At 53.8% G+C, this 26941-nt stretch overlaps 7 protein-coding genes across 7 annotated transcripts; 6 read left to right on the forward strand and 1 right to left on the reverse strand.

The window, feature by feature from the left end:
- Positions 1 to 2788: 2788 nt before the first annotated feature.
- NCS54_00168900 (PX domain-containing protein YPT35) lies at positions 2789 to 3561 on the forward strand (the record flags this gene model as incomplete). Its single annotated transcript, XM_053147310.1, has 3 exons — positions 2789 to 3208; positions 3261 to 3439; positions 3498 to 3561. 3 exons carry the CDS (start codon positions 2789 to 2791, stop codon positions 3559 to 3561), a joined length of 663 nt encoding a protein of 220 aa, XP_053003285.1.
- Positions 3562 to 4457: 896 nt separating this feature from the next.
- NCS54_00169000 (DNA helicase) lies at positions 4458 to 7570 on the reverse strand (the record flags this gene model as incomplete). Its single annotated transcript, XM_053147311.1, has 9 exons — positions 4458 to 4863; positions 4969 to 5351; positions 5420 to 5955; positions 6005 to 6533; positions 6592 to 6602; positions 6743 to 7028; positions 7077 to 7286; positions 7333 to 7426; positions 7494 to 7570. 9 exons carry the CDS (start codon positions 7568 to 7570, stop codon positions 4458 to 4460), a joined length of 2532 nt encoding a protein of 843 aa, XP_053003286.1.
- A 498-nt stretch (positions 7571 to 8068) lies between these two features.
- Positions 8069 to 9679, forward strand: NCS54_00169100 (Protein kinase domain-containing protein; the record flags this gene model as incomplete). The annotated part of the gene is made up of 2 exons (XM_053147312.1): positions 8069 to 8124; positions 8170 to 9679. 2 exons carry the CDS (start codon positions 8069 to 8071, stop codon positions 9677 to 9679), a joined length of 1566 nt encoding a protein of 521 aa, XP_053003287.1.
- Positions 9680 to 10215: 536 nt separating this feature from the next.
- NCS54_00169200 (Hypothetical protein) lies at positions 10216 to 11913 on the forward strand (the record flags this gene model as incomplete). The annotated part of the gene is made up of 1 exon (XM_053147313.1): positions 10216 to 11913. The coding sequence occupies one exon, from the start codon at positions 10216 to 10218 to the stop codon at positions 11911 to 11913; it is 1698 nt and encodes a 565-aa protein (XP_053003288.1).
- A 1212-nt stretch (positions 11914 to 13125) lies between these two features.
- Positions 13126 to 14756, forward strand: NCS54_00169300 (SAS4 domain-containing protein; the record flags this gene model as incomplete). Its single annotated transcript, XM_053147314.1, has 2 exons — positions 13126 to 13711; positions 13786 to 14756. The coding sequence occupies 2 exons, from the start codon at positions 13126 to 13128 to the stop codon at positions 14754 to 14756; spliced, it is 1557 nt and encodes a 518-aa protein (XP_053003289.1).
- A 998-nt stretch (positions 14757 to 15754) lies between these two features.
- NCS54_00169400 (Transcription initiation factor TFIID subunit 2) lies at positions 15755 to 20269 on the forward strand (the record flags this gene model as incomplete). Its single annotated transcript, XM_053147315.1, has 2 exons — positions 15755 to 19381; positions 19436 to 20269. 2 exons carry the CDS (start codon positions 15755 to 15757, stop codon positions 20267 to 20269), a joined length of 4461 nt encoding a protein of 1486 aa, XP_053003290.1.
- Positions 20270 to 21195: 926 nt separating this feature from the next.
- On the forward strand, positions 21196 to 26542 carry NCS54_00169500 (HDAC-interact domain-containing protein; the record flags this gene model as incomplete). Its single annotated transcript, XM_053147316.1, has 5 exons — positions 21196 to 22178; positions 22615 to 22715; positions 22769 to 23339; positions 23398 to 25947; positions 26003 to 26542. Exons 1-5 carry the CDS (start codon positions 21555 to 21557, stop codon positions 26540 to 26542), a joined length of 4386 nt encoding a protein of 1461 aa, XP_053003291.1. The 5' UTR covers positions 21196 to 21554.
- Between the last annotated feature and the right edge of the window lie 399 nt (positions 26543 to 26941).

The raw sequence follows: 26941 nt of genomic DNA on the forward strand, positions 1-26941 counted from the left end.
CGGGACAGGCGGGAGGGGGAGGAAGAGGAGAAGAGGATCAGACAAAGCAATGGAACCCTACGGAGCCCCGGACGGTCGGCTACGGTACAAGCAGACAGGCTATGGATACTACATAGTACAAGCTACCTCCGGTACAGCCCAAGAGAAATGAGCCATAATGGAGACGAGACCCGAGGCTGGTTGATTATCACGACCACAGACCACCGCCTGGGTGTTTGTGACCTGCAAAGTAGCACCAGTATTCCTCCGGAGCAAGAGGCGAGCAGGGGACCTCAGCACCAGAGCAGCAGTATTTGGCTTAGCTCCCACCTATCCCAGGAGCCATGCCCGTCACTCGGCGCAGCCTGGTGGTCAGGAATGCCTGGGACCCTCACGGCCCAGGCCATTGTCGGTCTAGCCCCGACAGGGTTTCCCGTGCTTGAAGCTTCTGCTTGGGCGGATTGTGGTCTGGGGAGGCTTGGGAGGCTTGCAGTGGTGCAGTTGTTAGTTTGGTCCATTTGCATGTAATCTCTAGAACCCTTATTTCTTGCTCATCATGGAATAGGGGGCGCTCGCCTTGATATTAAGCTGCCAGCCCAGTCTGTTCTATTGATGACAATCCCAATCGGCATGTTCCTCATTCGAGGTCACTGTCCCTTCCTACACTTGAAGTTTCAATCTCAGTTGTCTCGCTTGTCAGTCAGTGCCAGTGCCAGTGCCAGTGCCAGTGCCAGCGAGGCCCCTGGGCTTCCTCTCCTCTCACCCTCAACCACATGTCTCACGCCTGGTTGGTGGCGCCGACGGCCGACGAGAAGCAAGCCCCACATGGGGGATTGAAGCGATATGAGCCCACTTGCTGCACTTTGTTTTGACCCTTTCTCTCATTGTGCATCACCACTGACTTGTGTCTCCCGCGTACGGCGCCTCCAGTTGGTTGTGCTGTGCACGCCATGAATGTTTACGAGCCCACCACCTCGAGACTCCTCGGGGAGTCGCGGCGGGCCACTCGAATGCGAGAATGGTGGCCAATTCTTCCCAAAACAGGCAACTCTGACTATGCGCCTAGCTTCTGGATTAGAGCCGAAGTGCCGCTCGTATTTCTTGCATACGTGATAGGCGATTATAGTCAGTGTCTCCGTACTTTCGGACCATTTCTTGTGGATATTTACGAGACTGCTCGACCCCGCGCGTGATGCACAACGACGAGAACATGATGATGAAGCGGCGCCGGTGACCTGTAACTTCCTGTCTAAACTCATTGCAGACGGCACAGCATCGGACGGGTCAACTACGCTGACGCGGCCACTGAGGAATGGCTGGAACTTGCATGCAGGCAGATGTCGGCTGGCTGAGCGGGATATGCAAGCCCACGAGATGTGGCATGCCGCACAAATCTCTGTGATACCACACAATATTACTTCAAGCCCGTGAGTTGAGCCGAGAAGAGAAGGCGTTGCCCGAGACAGGAGCCAGTCGGGGGCTGGCTTCAGGTTGGTGGAGGTGACAGGCTCGCACGTCCACAGTCGTCGAGGTCTAGAAGCACCACTACAGGGATCGCTTGGTCTGGGGATATAACGTAGTGCCAACGGCCCCAGGAGGCGGAGCTGAGAGACCCAACATGCTCAAGCCCAACTCGTCTTTATTGCTGACGGGCTCAAAATCGTCTTCCTGTCAGTTTCCGTAGTGACGGCATGTTGACGGGACACGACAGATGAGCCGGGCAAAAAATAGTCGGTGGCTTTAGGACATTGACGGCGTAAACCATCCATGGGCAGATCCACAAGCCGATATGTACTTCTGTCAGACCACGACTCTCGGCTGCCTTCTCACATGAATCCTAGAGATGATTACGGCCAGGATGAGCGGGTTGACCGCCTCTGGCACCGTGCATCATCCGCCTCGAGCCACACGCCACTTGGGGCTTGGAATAAGCTTACCTAGCTCGTTGCCTCCAAGAGAGCTTGAAGCTCTGAAGCTCCGGGAGCCAGAGTCTGTTCGGTCGAGGACGGAACGGAGCTGACTCGGAGGGCTGTGAGACACGGCCCGGGGACGAGATGCAAGGTGGGTGTGGAGGACGGGATTTTGGTGATTCGAAGAAAGACAACGAGTCGTCATGGCTCTTTAATCTCAGCTTTCGAGAAAGGTATAGGGGGAACTCCAGCATGAGGGCTCAAATCAGCACCAATCACCACATCTTTGCCCTCAAGCCTGTTGATACCAGGGGAAGCAAACAGCTGAAGAAACAGGCTTCGGCATAAGCCCTGCCGGATACTGACTAGAGCACCGGGAGTTGCCCGCCGTTGTTGGCGGTTACCAGCCCGATGTACCTCCCATGCTCCCGGGTCGGCGGCCCCTCTTTCGGCCGGAAACAGACAAGCTTCCGCGCCCGACAACGTTTGAGGCTCCGAGTCCTTGCAACATCACGTCAAAATCAGACATCCGCCACAATAAGCAGTTTTCCGGGGCATCGCCTTGTCCTGGCTGCCTTTGTTTTGTTTGCTAGTGATATTGATCCTCTTCTGTTGTTGTTTGCGCTCTACTAGATTGTTACGAGTCACCCCGGTGAAGCCCGATCCCACCTCGCAACGAATTACTAAAGCAGGGCTGCAATCGACTGTTGCCCTGACTCGCCAACGAAGCCCTCTATCAGGTCATTGTCCGAGTGAACCTAAGCGACTGGCGATTAACCCATCTTGCGCGAAATACAACATCCCGATCGACCGAGAGATACATGACCCCGAGATCGTCATCGCCAACGCATCGACTGCTCATACTTTGAAACGCTCTCGGCAGTCGCATGGTTGAATGAATGGCGACGGTGGTAGATCAGGCGCCTGCTGATGGCGGTTTCGGCGCCGGCGCAGAGCACTCCGAGACACACGGCACGTCCATCGAGGTGTTTGAGACACCGCGGACCTCATTCGACCACGACCGACCCCTCGACGACAATGATGCCGCAGCCTCGACTGTCTCGCCGAGCTCCATCACCTCGCCGCCGTACTGGCTCAATGTGCATGGCCACCAGCGTTCCGCCTCCAACATGTCGGCCGAGTCAGTCCTGCCCGCGGGCGCCATCAGCCTCCGCGACAACGAGGCGAACGAGCACGACGACCGCAACAATGCCTGCTGGGCCAAGAGCGTCGAGATTGTCAGCTACACCGTCGTCAACGGGAGCACCACTAACATTGGCGCCTTTGTCGTGTGGAACATCCGTGTCGAGACGCTGAATGTGGGTTATTGACCTTTGGAGTTTTTATTAGCTGGGCTGACTCAATGAGTAGGGGAGTTATATGAACATTCGAAAGCGATATTCCGAGTTTGACGACTTTCGATACCGACTGGTCCAGACCTTTCCTGGTTTCGAGGCGGCAGTTCCGGCTCTTCCGCCCAAGAGCGTCATCTCCAAATTCCGGCCCCGATTTCTTGAGAAGAGGCGGGCGGGTCTTCAATACTTTCTCAAGTGCGTCTTCTTTGTATCACACACTAACTCTACAGTTCATGCTAACCTGGTTTTGCAGCTGTATATTGTTGAACCCAGAGTTCTCTGGCTCGCCAGTGCTTAAGGAGTTCCTCTTTGCATAGCGTCTTGACATCGATATTTTTCTTCTTCTTCACTGGACATGTATTACCCTCTGGCTGGTCTCGAGGATCTTGGAGGCCTCTTTGTATAAACGGCGCAATTTCTGTCACGTGTGAATATGCAGCCGAGAGCAATATTAATGATAATGCCATGGATGACATATACTTTGTGGCCTCATGGCTTGTACCTTGGTGTCATGCACTCCTCTATTGAACACTTTGGCCCTCCTCGACGATGCCATATTGAGTCGTGTTCTGCTGAGGCTGTACCAATAACAACCAGGACTACTGTTGTCGATCAATGGGGGCAAGAACGAGACAGAATTCTGGCATGCTACCGTCAGGTACATGTGCATATCGGCCTAGGTATTTCCATCATCCTAAGGCTACTCGAAGCTGCTCCCTAAGACCGGGCCAAGATTGATATCCCTTGTCTAAGGATCTCGAAGTTACTCTCTCCTGAACAGCCTTCACAGTGCGCATCCTGAACGTCTGTTTTTATTGTCCGTGTGTGGGTTCTACATTGATGCTTCGACTTCGTCTCGAGCATTGAGTTGACTTGAAGGCCGGCCAGGAAGAGGGAGAGAAAGTCCCTGTCTCAGTTTGTCGCGAGCAAGACATAGCCAAGATCAAGCTGCTATCTAATATACAAACTATCTGGCAATATCTTCTCTTATGTTATACCATTTGCGCAATGCGTTGAATCATCCGCTTGAATAAACCCGACCAGCGTGGCACCAGTCTGCTCATCATCAGATAAAGTAAGGCAAGATACATTATTACCCCAACTCCCTGAAAAACAAATACATCTATAGGAAGGAGATTTCTCCTAAGTGCCCTAATCCCGAACGCCTATCTCGTACTTCAATACTTCCTCACCACTCATCGACAAGCCAAGCTTACTGGGCGGCCTTCTTCCGGCGGCGCTCCCTCTCTCGGTCAAGCTTTCGAAAGAATGGGTTCCGTTTCGACTTCTCCTTAGCAGTCTTTTTCTGACCAGATTTGCCCTTCCCATTCCCGAAAAGATAGTCTGTCTCACCCTCCTCGCTGATAACCTTTTCATTGTCTATAATTGTGTGCTTCAGTGGCTCTTGTCGCTCGGAAGCTTTCGCAAAGGCAAGTTCCGGCATATTGTGTATACCGGCGAGTTGCTTAATCACCTTGAAGGCGTAGCCCTGGCCCACGAGAAAGGCCTGCCGCTTCAACGGGTAGAACATCTCTTGCGTATCCTTGGAGACGAGGGTGTAAAAGAAGGCATTGAAACCCTCATCGTTACGCCGCTTTGCCCGCAAGATGCGACCAAGTCTTTAAGCCTCCTGACACCGGGATCCAAAGTGGGATGATATTTGTATGAGGCAGGTCGCTTCCGGGAGATCCAGAGACGCGTCGCCGATTTTGGAGAGAAACAACGTGTTCATAAAAGGATTTCGTTGGAAATCCTCGAGGATCGTCATCCGCTCCTCTTGCGACGTCTCACCATAGATGAAGGCCTTGCCGAGTTTAATAGCATAGAGCTTGAGCGAGTAGAGGTCATCAGAGAAGACGATAATCTTGCCACCGCGTGACTCGTGATAATTGATGAGATGCTGACAGGCCTGGAATTTGAATGGATTCACGGCCCCCAAAATTCGCTTCATCCGGATAGGCACCTTCAGGTATGTCTCATAGAACTCGACTGGCATCGGCCACCAAACTTCAGCGCACTGGACCTTGGCGATGTGACCTTGCTGAGACAACTCCATCCAGTTGGCTTCATACAGTTTCGGGCCAATCAGGAAGTTGAGGTGCGAGATCTTATCGTTTCTCGAAGCAACGTCGCCGTCAGGCCAAGCTTGGAATGCGACTTGATGCTCGAGATGACCTGTCTGAAGATGTTGGCGGGCACAACGTGGACCTCGTCGAGGAACATGAGACCCCATTCCCGGCCTGCCAAGAAGCTCATGATCTCTTTCGACTCTCTGGAACGCTCGCGGCTGGTGGTTACCATAGAATACGTCGTAACGATGATATCAGCTCTGCCCTTAAAGATAGTCTTGCTCTCTGCGGTAAAGGTGGTAATGCTAGCTGGGTTGATGTTCAGCCGGTTTAGAAACTCTTTGCGCCACTGGACCGCAGAGACAGAGCTCGTACAGAGCACAACAACGCTCTTCTTGATAGTACACGCAGCTGCGATGCCTACCAAGGTTTTCCCTGCACCGCATGGCAGGACGATGATTCCGCTCTTGGCTCGGCCGTTGCCAAGCATCTTGCTGAGGCTCTTTTCCTGATACGGCCGGATCTGTGTATTGGGTCGCAGATCGATCTTGAGGTTTGAGTTGGCACGGTCGAAGCGAGAGTCGTACTCTTCAAGGATGGGATAAGAGAGGTCCAGACAGCGCTTTTGGACCACCTTGACAGCTGCATCCGGGATCTCAAAGTTGTAGGCAGTTTCTTTCTTTCTCATCACCTTCGTCCTCGTTCAACGCAGGGTAAACATCTGCACTCAAATTCGTCTCTATAGGTTGCTTCGCTGTCTTGTGGGGGAGGTTGGCCTCCTGGGCGCCAGCTGCGTCCTTGGTGCCGGGGATGACGATCCCACCCATCATAGGTGCAGCTGCTGTGTTGATCTTCCCTGAACCACGTAGTCGAAACTTCTTGATGACCTTATCTTTGAGCAGCATCTGAAGAATTTCGCGATCAATACTCTCGACAAAATAGCGGTTACTATTCAACACCAACTTGACCTTGCCGTAGCTCGTGGTGCATGACAGAACGAACTGTTTGATGCGGGGGGGCAACTGGGTCTTGAGGAAGCGATCAAGAGTGCCGATGATGTCTTCAGGACTCAGGCCAACAGACACAGCTGCATATAGACTATGAGGCGTCATGATGTATTCGTGAAGAAACGCCGGCCTAGATCTGGGCTCGGCGATGGTGATGAGGAAGTCAGTTGCTGGGCCTGCCATGGGACTGAACTTTTCCATTATGATAACGCCCTTTTCGGGGTTACACGTCATTAGCATGCATCCATCACAATTTTGAGTCAGTGCTTACAAGTCTTCTCCCTTAGTAGGAGTAAGAGGTTCAATCAACCAAGGATGGTTCCTAGCTGATGCTGCGGAGCCTCGAGACCCGGGACACGATTCCATGAGCATGAGAACAAAGTCTCAGCCCCTTTGAGAGATGTTGCACAATTCCAACGGACCGACCAGGAACTCGAGCTCGTCACGAACATACTTGAATAGGTCTCCTATGGAATCGAATGCCATCTTGCTTGTGAGAATGCGATACACCATGGCGCCCAACGACCACATGTCGGCTGAGTATGTGTAGGACTGGTCTGAGGTCGACCCGATAACCTCGGGTGCTGCGAAGCCATGTGTCCCGCGCTGCATCGTGAGAAGTGAGGTATCGTGATGCCGTCGTTTGCTGATGCCAAAGTCCGCAATCTTAACGAACCACTCCGGACTCTTGTCGACGACCATGATGTTCTATCTTGGTCAGCTATGTCACCAAGACACGAGGCTGGAGAATCTTACGGCAGGCTTGAGGTCGCGGTGAATGAACCCATTGTCGTGCATAAAGGCTAGCCCTTCGAGGATCTGATCTGTGATTTCTTTCCCTTCGGATTCTTGAAAAGGTGTGTCGATGTACTGCTGGAGATCTCCGAGCTCGAAGTATTCCATGGTGATACATATGGCGTCTTCAAGCTCATACCAACCTTGGGAACTCACAAAGCAATGGTTGTACTATTGAAATGAGTAATGGATCGCCGCGTGGGCAAAGGGCGTCAACCTTGTCGTTGGAGAACTTCATGATGGCCTCGAGCTCCCGGGTATAGCCCAGCTCCTGTCCCACAACAACAAACTTCTTAACCTCCTTGACGGCCCTGAATCTATTTCTGTCGCCATCTTTGCATGGCTGGAGGTGCACCGTCCCAAGGTGCCCTGGCCTACCTGCCTGCCTTTAATCCATGGCTCTGTCTTTGGAACTCGTCGGCGTCGCGCGGACCAGCCCGTCTCGTATAGTACATGTTCGACGACATGGGAGTCTAGAGACCTTGTTTCAATTTTCGAGTCGCGCACAAGATCAACCAACGTTCTCTCGTTGTCGGCCATCCTCGCTCCGGATTCAGGCTGATTTCAAGGTAACCAGGCGGGGTTCCTCGACCACGCATTCCGCCCTGCGGGGGTTGGGTCTTGGCCCTTGGATCTGATATAGATGGCTCGATTGCTGGTGGCTTTCAACGAAGTTTGCGCTCGTGTATAGGTTACTCAGAATTCAGTAGTCGGGTCATCTGGTCGAAGACCGAATCAGCCTCCCTTGGTAGGAAGAGAGTCAAGAGGAGGGCGGCGAGGCAGTTCAGCGGGTGCAGTGAAGCTGAGGCTGAGGCTTATGCATATATCCCTGCCGATTCCGAGTCCCGAGCCTTGTTTGCTGTTTTTCTCTTAACGCTTCGTTTTTAGTCCTTCCATCTCTCTTTGAGGACTGACATCTCGGTGTATCATCACACCGACGTCGTGTCGTCACGATGAGTGGCGTGGAGCTAGGATTGGCTTCATTTGCTGCGGCAGACTTGGTTCTTAAGTAAGTAGTCCCCAGAACCGGTAATCCAGCGTTAACAGCCACTAGTTATGGCAAGAGGTTGATAAAGTTGTACAAGGATTACAACAGCGCCGATGACTATGTAAAGGAGAGTATCCTGCTGGTCGAGGCCATCCTCAGCCGTGCAGATACGCAAGTCGAGTTTCTGAAACAGGTCGAAAGCAAACTCAGCGACGACCAGCGCAGGATCCAGTTTGAGCTCTATGAGATGCTGAAGGACAGGCTATACATCGCCGTCGGCAAGCTTGAATCGGTCATCTCTGAAAAGGGCATCAGGAAGGTTAAGCTGGCCATTGTCAAGAGCAGTATCAAGGAGGTTGTCGAACAGCTTGAGCGTTGGCAGAGGATCTTTGATCCAACTTGGCTACTCGTCTTCCGCACTCATAACATCATCATAGATGCAAAGCTACAAACCGAACTAGCAGCTTCATCCCGTACCACATCGGTTGGGGAATCCATTGCTGCCCAAGCCTCTCGAGAGACTCTAGGAGAGGCACATGCTTTCCGCAGAATCGTAAACGGAGAACTCGATCAGGTCCATGTCACATTGCCTCAAGAAAAACTGAACTGGACCCAAGCAGAGTCGGTATCATTTTCATCGACCCAAATCATCGCGCGAATCGGCTCTCAAAAGCGATACCTCGTCAACTCGATCCCATGCCACTCCAATATGGATATCGCCAGCGTCAGAGCAGACTCCGAAGACTTGGCAAAGAAGCTGCACCAGATCAACTCAGATGACTGTGGTCTTCTAGCTTGCTATGGGCTCGTCAAGAGGAGAGGCCCGGGCCAGCGAAAGATCAATTCACTGGATTTGGTTTTCCAGATGCCCCAAAAAGATGCCACACCGGTTACCTTGAGGGAACGCCTCATGCAACCCCAGATCTTCAGCCTTACTGAAGCACTCGATCTATCGAGGCATCTCGCAAGGGCAGTCAGTTACGTCCACGCCTACCACTTTGTCCACAAGAACATCCGACCCGGAAACATTCTACTGTTTCCCAAAAACGAATCCGACACATCTCTGGGATCTGCCTATCTTCTCGGTTTTGACTCTTTCCGCAGCGTCAACTTCCAGACTCTCTTCGAGGGAGACATTACCTGGGAAGGGAATCTCTATCGACACCCTGGGCGCCAAGGCCTTCGTGCCCACGACAAATACGTCATGCAGCATGATGTGTATAGCCTTGGGGTCTGTTTGCTGGAGGTTGGCCTCTGGGCGAGTTTTGTACAGCACGACGGCGAGACGGCTCCAGGTGAGGCTCTAGGCTTGACCGTGGAGGATTTTGGCAAGATACAAGAAACTGGCAGGCCGTCTCCCTTCATCAAGGATCATCTTGTGAAGCTTGCACAGTCTAGGCTTCCGATGAAGATGGGAGATAGGTACACGGCAGTTGTCGTCACATGTCTGTGCTGTTTGGACGATGACAATGAGGATTTTAGGGAGGAGAGCGACATGCAGGATGACGATGGGATCTTGATAGGAGTCAAGTTTATTGGAAAGGTTCTGATGCGACTAAACGAGATTTCTATCTAGGTAGACGGAAAATAGGGTTGGTCTGGGGAGTAGACATTGCATATGAGCTTAGATTTGGTATACGTGTTAGACAGCGCAATATTCATGGGGACCCTAAGCAAACCCTCATGAGTCTCTGTGCTTTCTTATAAGAAGAACGATGCGAGGTGAGATGGGTTTTCTACTAATTGTTTACTTAGAAACGGAAAAACTTGGGCCTCTCTCTCTCTTGCACTAAGGGGATGGCTCTGAGGTAGATAGCCGTTTGACAACAGGGTTTCGGGGACCTTGAGATCCATCGACAGGACTGTGTATCATCATGACAACTCTTTAAACTCGTCCAAACCAGCCAACACGTAATAGATGAATATTCGTATCATTCACAGTAATTCAGAAAACAGTCCAATTATTATTCCCATGCCAAGACATTGCCTGGTTGTTAAGGCTCGCTTCAACATCAGTTTCAAGGAATAGATCAATTCCTTGGTTTATCTCTTCTACTACCCCGCCATCAATCCCCAAACTACCTGCTCGGCCTACCTACGTCATCGCGACCAATGAATAAGACAGACTACATGGACTCTCTACGGCCTCCTTCGCCGGAATCCTTTGAGCGCATCGCATCCGTTCAGAAGGAGCGCGAGGAGGACATCAAGCGCAGACATCACCAACGCAGGCGCCAATCGCTCGAGTCGCGCATAGCAACCATGTCGACCAACGGCAGCCAGGACGAGAGGGCTCTGGCCGCGCGCATGATCCAAAAGACGTTTCGAGGATATCGCACAAGAAGAGAGATGGAGGGATTTGGTCTAGACGCCAGCACACGTTGGGTCACAGCGATACGCGAGGCACAGTTTCGACAAGCGACGCAGCCACGGGCGAGGACAGAAACAGACGGCGCAGATCCCGACGGTTTGGGGCCCGATAGCTTGGAGAAACGGCGATCAGCATCGGCGAGGCAAAAGTGGAAGAAGGCGAGCACAGTCGCGCGACGGGCTGGCTTTGACAATTTACTGTCAGATTCCTCATCAACACAGTCATCGTCGGACGAAGACGCATCCCCCGAAGAACGAGCAGCCGCCCGAGCGCAGCGCGACAAGGATAATGAAGCCCGCAAGAACGAGGCGCGCATGATGGGTTTGCGATACTTCCTCGAGATGGTCGATCTCAAGCATCGCTACGGAAGTAATCTCTGCATGTACCACGAGGAATGGAAACGATCCAACACAAAGGAGAACTTCTTTTACTGGCTCGACTACGGCGAGGGCCGCGAGGTCGAGCTGGAAGGCTGCCCGAGAGACCGACTTGAACGAGAGCAAGTCCGCTACCTCTCCAAGGAGGAGCGCCAGCACTATCTCGTCGAGGTAGACGGCCAAGGCAGGCTATGCTGGGCAAAGAACGGCCAGCGCATAGATACGTCTGAGCAGTACAAGGACAGCATCCACGGCGTAGTGCCCTCGGACGACCCCACGCCGCCCTTCAACCCAATAAGCCAGCCCGAGGATGGGCTGTCGCTGGACGACGACAGCAGCAGCTCTTGTTCTTCACTTGAGTCGCGGCGAGAGGCGGACCGGGCCGCCAAGTACGCGACGCCTGGTTTCGATGAGAGCCAGGGACTCCAAAAGGTGGCGCACATATCAGCCTCAACCATCTTCAACAAGCTCCTCCGCAAGTCGGTCAAGAAGAACACTTGGATTTTTGTCGCAGACACATCCTTCCGACTCTACGTGGGCATCAAGAACTCGGGCGCCTTTCAGCACTCGTCCTTCCTTCAGGGCAGCCGCATCTCAGCCGCCGGCCTCATCAAGATCAAGAACGGTCGCTTGTCATCCCTGTCCCCCCTTAGCGGTCACTACCGCCCGCCAGCATCCAACTTTCGCGCCTTTGTGCACAGCCTACGGCAGTCGGGTGTAGACATGACGCACGTCTCCATCTCCAAGTCGTACGTGGTGCTCATCGGACTGGAGGCGTACGTCAAGACGCGGCGCAAGGGAAAGGACCTCGCGCAGCGGGTGGGACACCGGCGGGACAAGATCTTGGACCCCGAGGAGGCGGCGCGCCGGGAGGAAGAGGCCAGGGACAAAAGCGAGAGTGCGGCCCGGGAGCGTGAGGTGCTGGAGAGGGAGGAAGCAGAGAAGCAGGAGGGCAGGCCGGTGAAGAAGGTGCTCAAGAAGCTGGGTATCAAGCCGACAAAGGAGGAGAAGCAAGCTGCGAAGCGGGAGCAAAAGGAGGAGGCCGAGAGGTTACCGGCGTGATGTGATGACGAGAAGGGAGCTTTGGTGGGCTGTGGCTGTCTTGTTACTTTTATAATACCCCTGACGGTTGGATCATCCCAGTCATGACTTATGGCTTCCGAGACATTTATTTAATACACTGCAAGCTTTGTACCTATTTTCCCGTCGTGTCTCGGAATTCATGTCTAACCTACCAGTTTATCATGTCGAATTACGTTAACATCAATAGATCTCCTACAACTACACAAATTTGAGTCAGGAGAAATCAATGCTATGAAGAAAAGAAGTGAACATTCAATATTTGAGACCTAGTTTTAATTAATATTCTCTTTCACAATGTCCGTGTTGCAATATTCAAGAGGTCAAATGCCTACCCTGTAAGAACACTGGACTTGGATCGGTCTTTCATTAAGATTTGCTTAGCAATGGATGCATAGATGCTTTAATTCTACTCCTAGCGAGGCCGGTTCTTCCAAGTGCATTTCATAGTTCTTAAATTAAGGAAGAAGAAGAATGCATTCGCAGCATAAGGCGGCTACCGCAAGTTGTGATTGAATGTTCCCAGTTGCTCTTCGTTAACCCAAGGCAACATTTGCGCCTAGTCACAAGAATTCCTTACGTACAGTCGTGACTTTTTTTGAGTTTCCCACGGAAAGGATAGCACACTGAAAAGACCCACGACGCCAATTTGGATATGGATCGAATCTCTTTCATCGTTCCCATTGTCGTGTTGGCTGTCAGCTTCGTGCTTACCAATATGCTTCTGACACGGACCAGGTGACGGTTCAGAAACGCGATGGATGGATGGAAGGGAAGGAGCGTCCCGTCTTCAGTGGCAGCCTAGAGGCAGCGGGCAGAGGAAGGAGCCCAGACGGGTGCACCTGCAGCGGCCTCAGCAAGCACCTCCCCTACGAAACCCACTAGCACCACTGCCCTTCAGCAGCCTCAGCAGGTACCTGCCCCTGGAGCTGCACGAGGGCGCGCCAGACAAACACCAGCAGAAAATCCACAGTGCAGGCGCGGGTACCCGACTTGACTGCAAGCAAACTGACCTGAGCGCACTGCAGCCCAGGCAGGTCAGCCGTGTTCAGTCAGTCGCACGAAGCCGCGCGCAGCCCCAAGCCGAGCCCATCGAAAAAAACATCAACATCTAGCGGCTCCCATCGCGAGACAGAGTCGTCGGAGCCAGAGAAGCCAGCAGAGAAACCATGCCAGGCCTCTTGACGTCTCCCAATGGCCTCTGTCACCCGTTCCTCGCGGCGCGCTGAGGGTCCTCACCCGCATCAGCATCTCGCGCACCATCACCTGACGCCTTCCACAGGCGTATTTGCCCACACACAGGGCGGCGCTGGCGGAGGTGGAGGGCGAAGCAAGAGGGTGCTCGACGCCCACGATCGCGACCGTGATGCCCTCAAGCCCAAGAGAACCCGAATAACCGTCGAGATTTTGGCTAAGGGCTCTCACGGATTGTCCGATATCATCCCCGACAACTTAGTCCCGCCGCCCGCGCGCAACCCGCGACAAACTGCGACGCCCACGGTGGCGAGTGCGACGACAACGCCCACGACCAACCCTCCCCCCCCGACCGAAGTCGTGAAACCTGCTCCAAAGCAGGAGCCGACCCTTACAAAACACCAGAGTAAAGTCATCAACGGCATCAAACATGAGCTCGACCGCCTACAGCCCCAGGCAAAGGATACAAACCCCCAAGAACAGGGCCGCAAGCTCCGTTCCCAAGAAGCCACGAGGTTCAAAAGTGAACTCTCTGCATACTTTCCCGAGTACGATGAAGTGATTGGGAATGAACCCAAAGAACAGCGTACGTGCGAAAAAAAAACCCATCGCTCTCCTGAGCGCCATCTTCAACCTTGAATGATTTCTAACCCGCATCAGACCTTTTCAACGTTGATACCCCCATCGTTGTCGTCGATTCTGACCCACGACGCGCTGTTTCTGGCGCCCAACGCGCAGCACCGCAGCAACCCCACCCCGCTGACGAATATCCCGTGCGAGGATATGGCGATGCCCTCTTCCACGACGTGTTCGATGCGCAGCGCGTAGAACTCAACTTTCTAGTCCAACCCAAGGACAAAACGGTTGAGGATCCTTTACCTGATAAGCTTTTCCAGCCGGTGCATCGCCGAGCTGAGAGATTGGAGCGATCAATTCGCAATACCGAGAAGGGCCGAGCCCAGCATGAAAAGGACCAAATCATCAGGCTGCTAGAAGGCCTCCAAGGTCATGACTGGCTGAGGGTTATGGGTGTTAGTGGTGTCACGGAAACCAAGAAGAAGACTTTTGAGCCAGCCCGAGACCACTTCATCAAGGGCTGCCAAGCCATACTTGCCAAGTTCCGAAACTGGGTTTTGGAAGAAAAGAGGCGCAAACAGGAAAAAGACAAGGCTCGAGCCGAGAAGGAAGACGAAGAAGACTCTGGAAGTGCTGAGGAGGAGGATGAAGCGGATGACCATGATGGTGCAAACGGCGACATGAGCGACTCGGCGTCACCAGCGAAGCAGCTCCGCGATGAAGCCATGGCGAGATCGAAAGCTAAAGGCTCAAAGAAGCGCAAGTCAACTCCACAGCCGGTGTCGACCAAAGCACCGCGACCACCGAAGCCACCACCGGCTCCAAAAACCCCAGAACCTCCCAAGGAGTTCAAGTCGTTCTTTAGCAAGAAGTACGAGCGCGAGAGCGCTCTGCACCGGCATCGGCGTACAGGCAGGAAGGTGCTGGCATGGGGTCACCCGATCCCCGAGATACCCCAGGTTGACTTTGATTTGCCGGAAGAATACCGTGATGAAGATACCCTCAAGGCCCGGGCGAGAAAGAAGCGCCGGGACCGGCGACGCAGCAAGCAGTGATGCGTTTGGCTGCTTGTAACAACAGCAGAGAAGACACTGCGAGACTCGGTTATACTATATGGTTTGGCGTTTGGGGGAAGGTTCACTCACAGCTCGCCTCGGCGAAGGCAAATGTTATCTGTTTGAGGTGGTGTGTACGAATGTTGATAGTTCTTATGTGCTTCAGAATCCTAAGATCTTTGTTGCATGCAATGTACGGTACGGCTTTGTTGGTCATTCCTCGGTGATGTGATGTTGACGGTCGACGCAGCCTAACTGACTCGGTCACTGGCCATGCCTCATAATGGGATCGAGGGAGCTCATCAATGCTGAAGGAAAATACCGTTGCATAGTAGATTTCCCTACCCAGGTATGCTTGCCTTGGTTGTGCGCGTTGACGTGTGGACGGATTTGGGTATTTCATGTAAACGACCGGTTGGATTTGGAGCCGCGGAAGAGGCGCACTTAAGGCTGTGGGTACGTACCTCGGAGCCTCACCAGCACCTCACCTCACCCTCACAGCCTGGGGATTCTGGCAGGCGGAAAGAGTGGCCCGTGCACTCTAGCTCCATGAAACGCGCCGCGAGCTCCTCCTTCCTCCAACAAGGTCCGGCGTACGGTGATAGGCACTGAAGAATCTTCGAGGTTTGCGCGTGCTTGCGCTTCGTTGCTCTTTGAAATCCATCGTATGGAACCTTCCTCTCCTTCTAATTAATTTCTCATCTCTTCTCTTAATATCCATCTCCTCGTCCCCCTCACTCGCTTACCCGTTTCTTGCGCGAATCCGTCTTCGCCATCCCCGTTCAAATTGCGCCCAAGCCTCGACCGAAGCCTATGACTACGCGACGAGCACGATAACGATTACAACTACGCCCGGCGACGCCAAGGACTTCCGTTTTCTCTCCGCTTAGGCCTATCCTCTCCATCGATGCAGCGTTCATAAGCACCAGCTCGCAGCGGCCCTCAGGCCTTTCCTTCTTCGACCCTGCTTTCGACCGTTCAAAGTGGCCACCGTCGCGATGTCGCAAGAACTTGCGCCCGAGAAGCACTCTCTCTTGGACGCCGAAGATGGCCTCGCGCCCGTGGAAGACCTCCCGGTTCTGGAGTACTTTGTCATCAAGCAAGAGGTTAATCTAGAGGTGAATTTTCGCGATAAGCGCATCGACGGGACAACCAACATTTTCATTGTCACCTTCAATGATAAGATCGAAGAGGTGGCACTGGATGCCGCCGACTGCGAGATCGATACCGAAAATATCTACGTTTCTGATGTTAAGGAGGCCAACGGAGATCCTTACGAGGTGCATCGACGCAAAACGACGGCTGTCTACCAAGATCCGTACAAAAAGCTCTCCCACTCGGCGAATTGGAACCTACGAGCCGATCACCACGACATTCGGCGTAGACGCGCTCGGTCAGTGTTTCATAGCCGAAAGAACGACGTCCCCGCCGAGAATAGAGAGTTCGAGGGTTGCACGCCGGTCTACGGGTCGCTCAGGGTGAGCCTGCGCGGTAGGGTCGAGCCTGATCGTCCGAGATTGATTATTAGGAAGTCTACGACAGGGCTCGATCCCGCCGAAAAGATCAACAGGCAATTCAAGATTACAATACCCTTTACAAATTCTAACCCTCGAGATGGGATGCAGTTCGTCGGTGTCGATCCTCTGGATAACCGCTTCACGCACATGTACACTCGGAGCTCCATCCACCCTGGGACAGCTTCTTGCATATTTCCATGCGTCGATGACCATGGTTCCCGTTGCGACTGGAAGATCTCGATCAAGTATCCCCGCACTCTGGGTGATGCCCTGCAGCAAGCGTTGGCTACACAGCAGAATGGCGCAAGCTCAGACAAGATGCAGATCGATGGACAGGAGCGGATTCACAATCTTGCGGAAGAGGACAAGCTGAGGGAAATGTCGGTTGTCTGCTCGGGATTCCTTATGGAGGAGACCGTGGATCCAGACGACGACCACAAAAAGATCATGACGTTTGAACCTGAGAAGAAGGTATCGGTTCAGAAGCTCGGTTTTGCTGTTGGCCCGTTCGAGCATATCGACCTCTCGTCCGAATCTAGAACAGAGGAAGATGAGGTCAAGCTCGGTATGAATGCGCTCAAGGTCCATGCCTACTGTCTACCACACCGCGCCGACTGGGTTCGAAACACCTCTGCCGCTCTAACAATGGCGGCCGACTTTTTCACCTACACCTTTGCTCGGTATCCTTTCGGCAACTTCAAGATCTGTTTTCTCGACGATATGGTTCAGGATACGGTGCCTCTCTACTCCATGGCCTTCGTCAGCAATCGCCTGCTATTCCCAGAGGATATCATTGACCCCGAGATCGAAGTTACCAGGAAGATTGTTCACACTCTGGCCAGCCAGTGGATCGGCATCAACATGATCCCAAACACTCGAAACGACCTCTGGCTCATCATCGGTGTCGCTCACTACATGACGGATCTTTTCATGAAGCGCCTCTGTGGCAACAATGAGTACAGATTCCGCATGAAGACCCTCTCAGACAAGCTCGTGCAGGTTGATATTGACCGACCCTGTCTTTATGACCTTGGTTCCAGTCTTCACCTGGGAGAGTTCGAAATGGACTTCATGACCCTCAAAGCTCCAGTCGTCTTCTTCATCTTGGACAAGCGGCTCATCAAGGCTTCGGGAGGACACGGCTTGACACGCATTCTCCAGAAATTGTTGACCAAGGTTCAGATTGAAGCGTCCGACAAGTCAACTATCCTCGAAACAGAAAAGTTCCGTGCAGTTTGCGAGAAGGGTGCGCGATACCGACTCGAGAGCTTTTGGAATCAATGGGTCTACGGTTCCGGATGCCCGCGATTTGACGTCAAAGCCAAGTTCAATAAGAAGAGGTTATGCGTCGAGTTGACCTTGAATCAGATCCAGTTCCAGACGGTTAAGAAGCCTGCCTTGGAGAGGGATGACTTTCTACGTGTGATCAAGGAGCGTCGTGCTGGTGTCAAGACGGGTGAGGTGCAGCCGCTATTCACTGGACCGATGACAGTTCGAATCCATGAAGCAGACGGAACACCTTATGAACACATTCTGGAGATCCGTGAGGATGCGACACGTTCAACTAAGTTTGAGATTCCCTACAATACCAAGTACAAACGTCTCAAGCGGACTCGTCGCATGAAGGAGAAGCAGAATGTGGGCGCCAGTATGGACGCTGAAAACCTGGACGATACGCTGCTCTATTGCCTGGGCGATGTCCTTCAAACCCCAGACGAGCAGGCCCAGTGGGAGTTGATTGATTGGGACCCCGACACCGAAAGGAAGATGGACCAAGAGTCATACGAGTGGATTCGCGTGGACGCCGACTTCGAATGGGCCTGCGATATGAAGAGGACCCTCGAGCCGTACATGTACGTGTCTCAGCTGCAACAAGACAGGGACGTCGTGGCTCAACAAGATGCCATGCTATACCTCACTCATGGTCCCCTGCACCCCATCGCTTCTGGCTTCCTCACCAGGACGTTGGTGGACCGTCGCTATTTCCATGGCATTCGGACCATGGCCGCAGAGGCATTACCGCGGCAGGCCAATATCAAGGACATTTCGATGCTTGGTCTCCGGCAACTAATGAAGGCCTTCAGTGAGATGTTTTGCCACAAGGGAACAAATCAGCCGAAACCGAATGACTTTTCCGACAAGAAGCAATACAACGTCCAATGCGCCATTATCAAGGCCATCGCTCAGGTCAGAGATGCTAACACCTACAAATGTCCGCTCGAGGCCCGACAATTCATCCTGGACCAACTCCTTTTCAACAACAATGAGGACAACCCCTATTCCGACCACTTTTACATCGCTACACTCGTTGAAGCTCTTGCCACGTCTCTTATCCCCTCGAAGAAGGATGATTGGTTTGCCATGCAAAACAAGATACCGAATGAGGAGGAGACGCAGTTCCTTGATAGGGCAATGGAACAAATCGAACGTGTCCTTCGCCGCGATGAATGGACTAATTCGTACCAGAATGTCTGGACGATTGCGGGCCTGAACGCGAAACAACGGCTGATGAAGGCTGAGGTGATACCAAAGGCGTACATCGACTTTGGGCAATATCTACTGGATGGAACGAGAGATCTCATCCGAATCAAAGCCTTCGAGGCGCTGATTGATCTTGGGGCCATGATGGACCCTACCATGTTTTCGTTGCTGATATACTCCCTGACTACCGACCGATCACCATACGTGCGCAATAAGCTCATCGACGCCGCGGCTTCCGGGCTTGCCGCTATCGCTTTTGGAGAGCATGCAAAGGTTGTTAAGAATGAACCTCCTCCCGAAGACGAAGAAGGCGACCTCCTCCTTGTCCAAGACAGTGCGCAGGAGATCGAAGCCAGGAAGGAAATGTTTGCAAGGAAAGAGAACTTGGACGCTGCCCTCAAGGCTCTGCGACGAGAGATGGAGGAGACCTACGCAGGCGACGAGCGACACTACAGCACAGCGATGCGTAAGGCGCTAGATCACCCAGGTCTTGGCCGATGCGAAATGGAGAGTATGTTGGATCTGGCGGCGATGATGTTTGAGGAGGCATCCCAGTGGATCATCACGCTCCCTCTGCCCAAGGCTTGGAAGGCCGAGCGATCGGCTGAGCAGCAGCTCTCTAACAAAGTAAGAAATCACCCAAACCAAACAATGTCACTGGCTTGTGCTGACTTGCGACAGTTGCTGGTGTTGTTCAAATCCTATTATAGGACAAAACCAAAGGAGCCCATCGTACAACCGCCTCCTCCGCCAGCTCAAGAGCCCGTGCGACCTATCCCTCTTCCGAGAACTTCATCGATCAAGATCAACACTCACAGATCTACCACCCCCCAGCGTCCAGTGGCGCCGCCTTTGCCTCAACCCCAAACTCAAACACAAAGTCCCGTTCCAGCCCAATCACTCGGAGAGAAGGACACTATCGTGGCTTCACCAGCTGTCTCTCGCCAACCAAGCGTTTCTTCCTCGTCAACCTCAAAGCCTGCTAGGCCCGTTGAGCCTTCATCTGTAGGCTCGATCAAGCGTCCACGTCCAGAGAAAGACGAGCATCACACCCCAGCACCCAAGCGCCCCAAGACAGAGAAGCCATCGGGACCTGACCTGGGCAGCGTGCGGAGGAAGAGTCGCATTGTCACTCTCAAAACCAAAACTCCTGGGCTTCTCGGAGTAATTCTTCGGGATGCGAGGAAGCAGAGCACCAATGGCAGGACATCTCTGCCCTCGGCTGCTCCCAAGGATGGTCTTCCAGTCAGTGTGAGGGACACTATCACTGCGAAACCTGCAAGAAAGCCACTCCCAACTGGGGACCAACCAATCAGGAAGCCTCTGCCTGGAGGCCCGGCATCCTCGCCACATGCTTCGGCATCGAGTCCAAAGGTTTCGCTCAACTCGCACTCGAATTTCACCCCGAAGCCAAAATCTGCCAGTCCTGCTTCGAACACGCCAACTGGGGCGCCGCGTCCACGACCCAAGATCAAGATCATTCGAAAGCCACATCCACCACCATCAGCCTCTTAGAGCTTGGAGCTCAACCCATTCAGCACTTCTGAGAGGGTGGCTGAAGTCCAAGGAGCTTAGGGTTGCCTCGTCTGGCGCCTACGACAGAGGGGTAGGGGAAGTAGCTAAAAATTCCAGGGAGGCCATGGCCATACGGAGCGATGCGCAGTGGTGGAGGAAAGGATTGTAGGTTTTCAAACCCGAAGTTGGCCGTTGTGCTACAGAAAAGAAATGATGATTCTTCGACGAAGCTGGTATACAGCGTCTTGAGTAGACTACGTGGCTGCGAGGGTTGCATTTACTGGCGTTGGGAGTGCGCTTGATTGGTACTCAAGTTGCGATGTGGTTATGGAGGCAACGGACGAGCGCGGCAGCGACGGGAATAGGTCTAAATTACTATACAGAACGCTTTATTCAAGATATCCCTTTTTTTCCCCATTTCGTTTCTTTACTTGGCCACCCTGATGCCCGGCCTCGAATGATTGATTGTCCTATGGGACCGGTTTGATTTGAAACGGGCTGAGCCACGTCTCCACCTACTTGTCAGCCTCGCCAACTGTGGATGAACGGAATAATTAGCACACATGACGAGAGGTCAGACAAGATGGGTAGAGAGCGCAGAATGAGTTCCATGCATACTTGAATAATATACAAGAGGAAATCTCGAAGGAAACGCGAATTACGATGGATATTATTGCTGCATCTCTGTTGTCATGGCGAGGCTGACAATGTCTTTTGCCCGACCATAGCCGACCTCGGCGCTCCAACTGATAAGATAAAGTCGCGAATTATCGCCCTCCAATTGCCCCAAACACCCCGAGATAAGCCCGCGCTAACGCAAAAAATAGCCGTCACGTGATGCGGATTCTTCCGCGCCTTGCTCAGATCTCGTCACCCGAGCCGGAGGGAGCTCTTCGCAAGTTTGCAAGAAAGGCTGGATTTCCAAGTGCACAACCCAACCGAGCCGACTTTCATCACACCCCCACCTGCGGTTTCTGCCTCTGCTTCATCTTCGCCTTCAGTCTCGCACATGCCCGCCTCCATGTAGAGTGCCCCTGGCGCTGGCCTTTTATCCATTTGGTGTAAGTCTTTCTATTGTTTCCATCATGTCGCGATCGCCTCTTCCTCTCCTGAGCTGTAGGTGTGTCGCTTGTCGCCCACGTCTGCAGGATCAGCCTCGACCTTCACCTCCAGGTATCTCTGTCGTGATTCAGCAATGCTGAATGATTTGGGAATGGCTGCTCATCACGGCGCACCGGAGCTCGAATGAACTGTTTTGCTGATGCGTCCCCTCCAACAGAAGAGCATGAACAGCCAGAAGCTACATGGTAGTGGCCCTCCAGCATACGATCGAGAGCGCGAAATGGACGACCGACACCGAGCACTGCAACAACGCGAGGAGATGGCCCGTCGAGACCAAGAACGAGAGCGAGAACGAGAGCGCGACCGGGAGCGCGACCGAGAGCGGGAGTCCGGCGATCGGTACCAGGCGACAACTCACCACAGCAGCGCTGGCTCCATTCCCATCCACCAGCCGGTAGCATCGCGGATCCCCGGTGCAATCCACAGCCCCGGCGGATTGCTCGCGAACCATAACGGGAATCCCCAGATTCCTCTTGGCGCCCCCTCTGGCGGTCCCCTAGCCACCTTTGGCGGGCCGCTGCAGAACGAGCACGGCCGGCCAGTCCAGCACGGAGGACAAGCCAACGCAAACCCTCAGCACCCCATGTTCGCGCCGATGCCACATACCACCGCGCCCCCGACATCGTCGCAGGCCGCGGCGAGCGGTGTCGCTGCCGTGTTTGGTGGCCCCCTACAGCAAGAAGGTCAGCGCGGGACTCAGCAGGGCGCGCCATTCCCAGGCGCCGCTGGCTCGGCGGCTCACCAGATTCCTGGAGGCATCACCCAGGGACAGCAGCCGATTTTGAATGTGAGTCTACGTGATGTCATTGCTGGCCTTGTTGTTATTTGGCGGGTGGCATGTCAGGGGAACAATTACTGTTTGTTGTTTGCGCGTCGTTGCCAGCCAGTCGCCTTGGAGCTGGCGATGCGACAAGCCGCCAAACGGGTAGCCATGACTTTGCAATGCTCCTTGCATCCCTGCTAGTCTCTACCCGGAGATGCTCTGGGTGCCCTTCGTGTCTTGCTATGCGATGCAAGCACGCAGCCTTCTGTTCCGCTTGTATCCTGGCAGGTTTTGTTCAACATCACCACCAAACATTATCCACGAAGCCCCCCCCTGGACAGTCCTAGCAGATGCAGGCAGCCCCGTTGACATTTTCTACAAGCACTACTCATGCTTGTGTTTCCTTTCTTTCTTTGCGTGGTCGTGGCCATGTTGAATTGCTTGCTGATGCTTCTTCTAGGATGCCCTCACCTACCTGGACCAGGTGAAAGTGCAGTTCCATGATCAGCCTGACGTATACAACCGCTTCCTTGACATTATGAAGGACTTCAAGAGCCAGGCGTATGTCAATCACCAAAAGTGCTGAGAGGGACGATTACTGACGGAATGCGTAGCATCGATACTCCGGGTGTCATCAATAGAGTTTCGGAGCTGTTTGCGGGACATCCCAACCTGATCCAGGGCTTCAACACTTTCTTACCTCCTGGTTACCGCATCGAGTGTGGTGCTGGCAACGATCCTAACACTATCAGAGTTACGACTCCCATGGGCACCACAGTGCAGTCTATCACAGGCCGCGGGAACCAGGGCGACGGCCATGGACCTGCTGCGGCGAGCCAGCCCATCTTCCCTGAGCGGGGTGGCCAGTGGCAGCAGAGGCCACAGCACAGCATTGAGAGCCCCGAGGCCCAGTTCAGCACACCTGTGCAGAATGGCGCAAGCCTCTTTGTTCAAGCTGCAGCTCAGAATGCGGCCAGTTTCGACAACTCTGGCTCGGGCCAGCGACGCGGTCTGCCACAAGGCAGTTCTGGGCCCGGCGAGGGGGGACCAAACGCTCGTCATGCATTGACACCCACCCCTTCGGGTCCGGCTGCAGTAAATGGCAATGCTGCGAACCAGGCAAACATGGAGCGCCGTGGCCCCGTCGAATTCAACCATGCTATCAGCTACGTGAATAAGATTAAGGTAAGCCACCCTGATTGCTGCTCCCGGCGAGGCACAGCGTATACTAATCATGGCCAAGAACCGCTTCCAGGACAAGCCTGAGATTTACAAGCAATTCCTTGAAATCTTGCAGACATACCAGCGGGAGCAGAAGCCCATCCAGGACGTGTATGCGCAGGTGACGACCCTGTTCAACTCGGCCCCGGACCTGCTGGAGGACTTTAAGCAGTTCTTGCCAGAGTCTGCTGGCCAGGCGAAGCAGACACCGGGCCGAATGGAGGATGGAACCCCGACCGGTCCAAGCCATACACCGCAACCTGCCATGAGGGATGGCCAGAAGATGCCGCCCTTGGGTAGCTTTGCGCCACCCGCAAGCGCGAGCAAGGACAACAAAAAGCGGCTCCGGGCGGACAAGCAGGCAGCTCAGCCAGCAACTGTCCTCGCTGAGGTGACGGCGGCAGCTCGCCTGGTCCCTGCTGCTGTGAATGGCAACAAACGACCCAAGCTCAACCACGCCAGGGCGTCTGGCGAGGGCTCCGCAGTAGAACCAACGCTTACCCCTGTCATGCCAGAGCCCTATCCGCCACGATCCTCGTCAACGTCCAACCAGGATGAGATTGCCTTCTTTGAGCGCGTCAAGAAGTTCCTTAGCAACCGATCTTCGATGAACGAGTTCTTGAAGCTCTGCAACCTGTTCAGCCAGAACATCATCGACCGAAATACATTATTTCACAAGGGAGCCCTCTTCATTGGCGCGAACCCTGATCTGATGAACTTTTGGAAGAGCTTCGTGGGAGTAGAGACTCAGGATGTCATCATCGACAACCGGCCAGCACCGCCGACGGACAAGGTGTCCCTCAGCAACTGCCGTGGCTACGGTCCAAGCTATCGATTGCTTCCGAAGCGAGAGCGCCTCAAGCCCTGCAGTGGGCGAGATGAGCTGTGCAACTCGGTGCTCAATGACGAATGGGCGTCGCATCCCACTTGGGCGTCTGAGGATAGTGGATTTGTGGCTCACAGAAAGAATCAGTTCGAGGAGGGTCTTCACCGGATCGAGGAGGAGCGCCACGACTATGACTTCAACATCGAGGCTAACCTCAAGTGCATCCAGCTCCTCGAGCCCATTGCGCAGCAGATGCTCGCCATGTCTCCCGCTGAGAGGGAGACATTCCAGATGCCTGCTGCGCTTGCTGGCCAGAGCACATCCATCTTCAAGCGTATCTGCAAGAAGATCTACGGCGACCGCGGCATCGATGTCGTCAACGACATGTACACGCACCCTTTTGACGTAGTGCCGGTCTTGTTGGCGCGAATGAAGCAGAAGGATGAGGAATGGCGATTCTCTCAGCGCGAGTGGGAGAAGGTCTGGCACGCCCAGACCCAGAGCATGCACCTCAAGAGTCTTGATCATATGGGCATTCTTGTGAGGCAGAACGACAAGAGGAATCTGACGGCTAAGCACCTTGTCGATGTGATCAAGACAAAACACGAGGAGCAGCGCCGTGAGCGATCATTGAACGGCAAGGCGCCTCGCCACCAGTTCGTCTGGGACTTTGCCGACAAGAACACGGTCATTGACCTACTTCGACTGATGATGCTGTACAGCTTGCACAACGGACAACACAGCAGCCAGGAGAAGGAGCGGATTCTCGAGTTTTTCGAGATGTTCATCCCCGCCTTCTTTGACATCCCCGAGGAAGCCATCCAGGATAAGCTCCCCAAGATTCCTCCAGATTCTGGCGAGGAGGAAGTGGAGGACCACACGCCTGCTGAGCTGACCAACGGCCGCAGCCGCCGTAACGGCAGGAAGGGAGATCTTCTTAGAGGGGTTCTCGATCCCGGCCGTAACGGTAGCAAGTCGCGGGGACACAAAGACAAGGACAAGGATAAGGATAAGGACGACAGCACCTCTGGCAGCAAAGAGACCACCCCCGATGTCACTTCGGCCAACGAAGAGGAGATGCCCGATGCCTCTGAAGACACGGCCCACCCGGATGTTTCTAATGAGCGATGGATGCCCAGCATCCCCAAGCCGTTCATGGTTGGGCAGAGCGATGCTCTCTTGAGCACGGACGGCGAACTGAAGGCTGATGGGTTCTTTGCACGGCCGTGGTACAACTTCTTCTGCAACCAGACGCTGTTTGTCTTCTTCAGCATCTTCCAGACTCTATATAAGCGACTCCAGGACCTCAAGGACAGCAAGGCAGCCGTGGCCAAGGAGGTTGACCGTCTCAGTAAACCGAAGCCTGCTAGAGACATTGGCTTCACTGAGAACCATATGAAGTTCTTCGATAGGAACGACGACCCCGATACCTACTGGCCCAAGACACTGGAGCTCATCGAGGAGTACATCACAGGCGACGTCGACGAAACGCGGTACCAGGACGTGATGCGACACTACTACCTCAAGGCAGGGTGGAAGTTGTACACGATCCAGGACCTCCTCAAGACTCTGTGCCGGCTTGCTCTCACATGCAGCAGCACCGACGCGAAAGAAAAGACTCCTGATCTGATTCAGCAGTACATTGCTAGCCGCGAGAAGGAAGAGACTAGTTACCAAACCGAGATCAGCGCTAGGAAATTTGCCGAGAAGTGCGTTAAGGACGGAGACATTTTTGTCATTTGCTGGGTAAGTTGAACTATCTTGAACGGTCACGGTTGGTCCTTTTTAACACCATGATTAGTTCCCCGCCAAGGCTGAGGCTTCTGTACGATGGCTCCAACGGGAGGAGACAACATTCTACATGGACGAGATGCAACTCCGCGAGCGTTGGCAGTACTACATCTCATCATTTATCCGTGTCGAGCCCACCGAAGGAGTACCTAGGTCCAAGCTCCAGAAGGTGGTCCTCACGCGGAACCTCCCCTCTGGCGACGCCGACGCTGACGAGGACGCCATTCCCAAGCCTGTTTCCTACAGCGAGAACTTGACCATCAGCATCTGCCTCAAGAGCTCCAAGATGGCCTGGGCCCCGGGCACATCCGAGTACGTTGTCTATGATCAGGCTCCCAAGACGCGGGAACAGCGCGAGCGCCGCGACAAGTTCCTTCGTGCGTTGACGGGGTACCGCGAGAGCAAGCTGCTTGAGAAGTGGGTGCACAACCCGTCGTGGACAAAGGACCTCAGCCCCGAGGAAGTGCAGGAGCAGAACAAGAACTTCCGCCGGTGGATGGACGAGGGCGTTGTGCCTCCCAGTGCTGCTGAGGACGTGGACATGGAGTAGCGCTCTGCCTCGGAACAGTCAGTGGCTGAGACGTCTGAGGGACACGTCGGTGGGTGGGTTGATGACGACCTAGATCGAGATACCATCATCGACCGTGAGTGAGAGAGAGGGCGGGTAAGAAGGGATTGATTCAGTTACGGGAGAAAAAAAATAAGCATGGCCAGACAAAAATGCCCTCCCGGCTCGGTCGGTCGTACATATACGGGATATGGCTGGTGGTTTGCAGGGAGGTCATAGAGAGGGAGAGGGTGAGGCCTGGCATGCATGATTCAAGGAAGAAAGGAAGGTTCGGGTATTTCACCAGCGTTCATTTCGTGTTTATTTTTTCTTCTTTTTGGTTGATTCCATGCAATGTTTTTTTTGTTTTGTTTTGCAGTTCCCTGTCTCTTTCATCAAGAC

The sequence above is a fragment of the Fusarium falciforme genome, chromosome 1 (assembly GCF_026873545.1).
Source record: "Fusarium falciforme chromosome 1, complete sequence".
Classification (NCBI taxonomy): Eukaryota; Fungi; Ascomycota; class Sordariomycetes; order Hypocreales; family Nectriaceae; genus Fusarium; species Fusarium falciforme.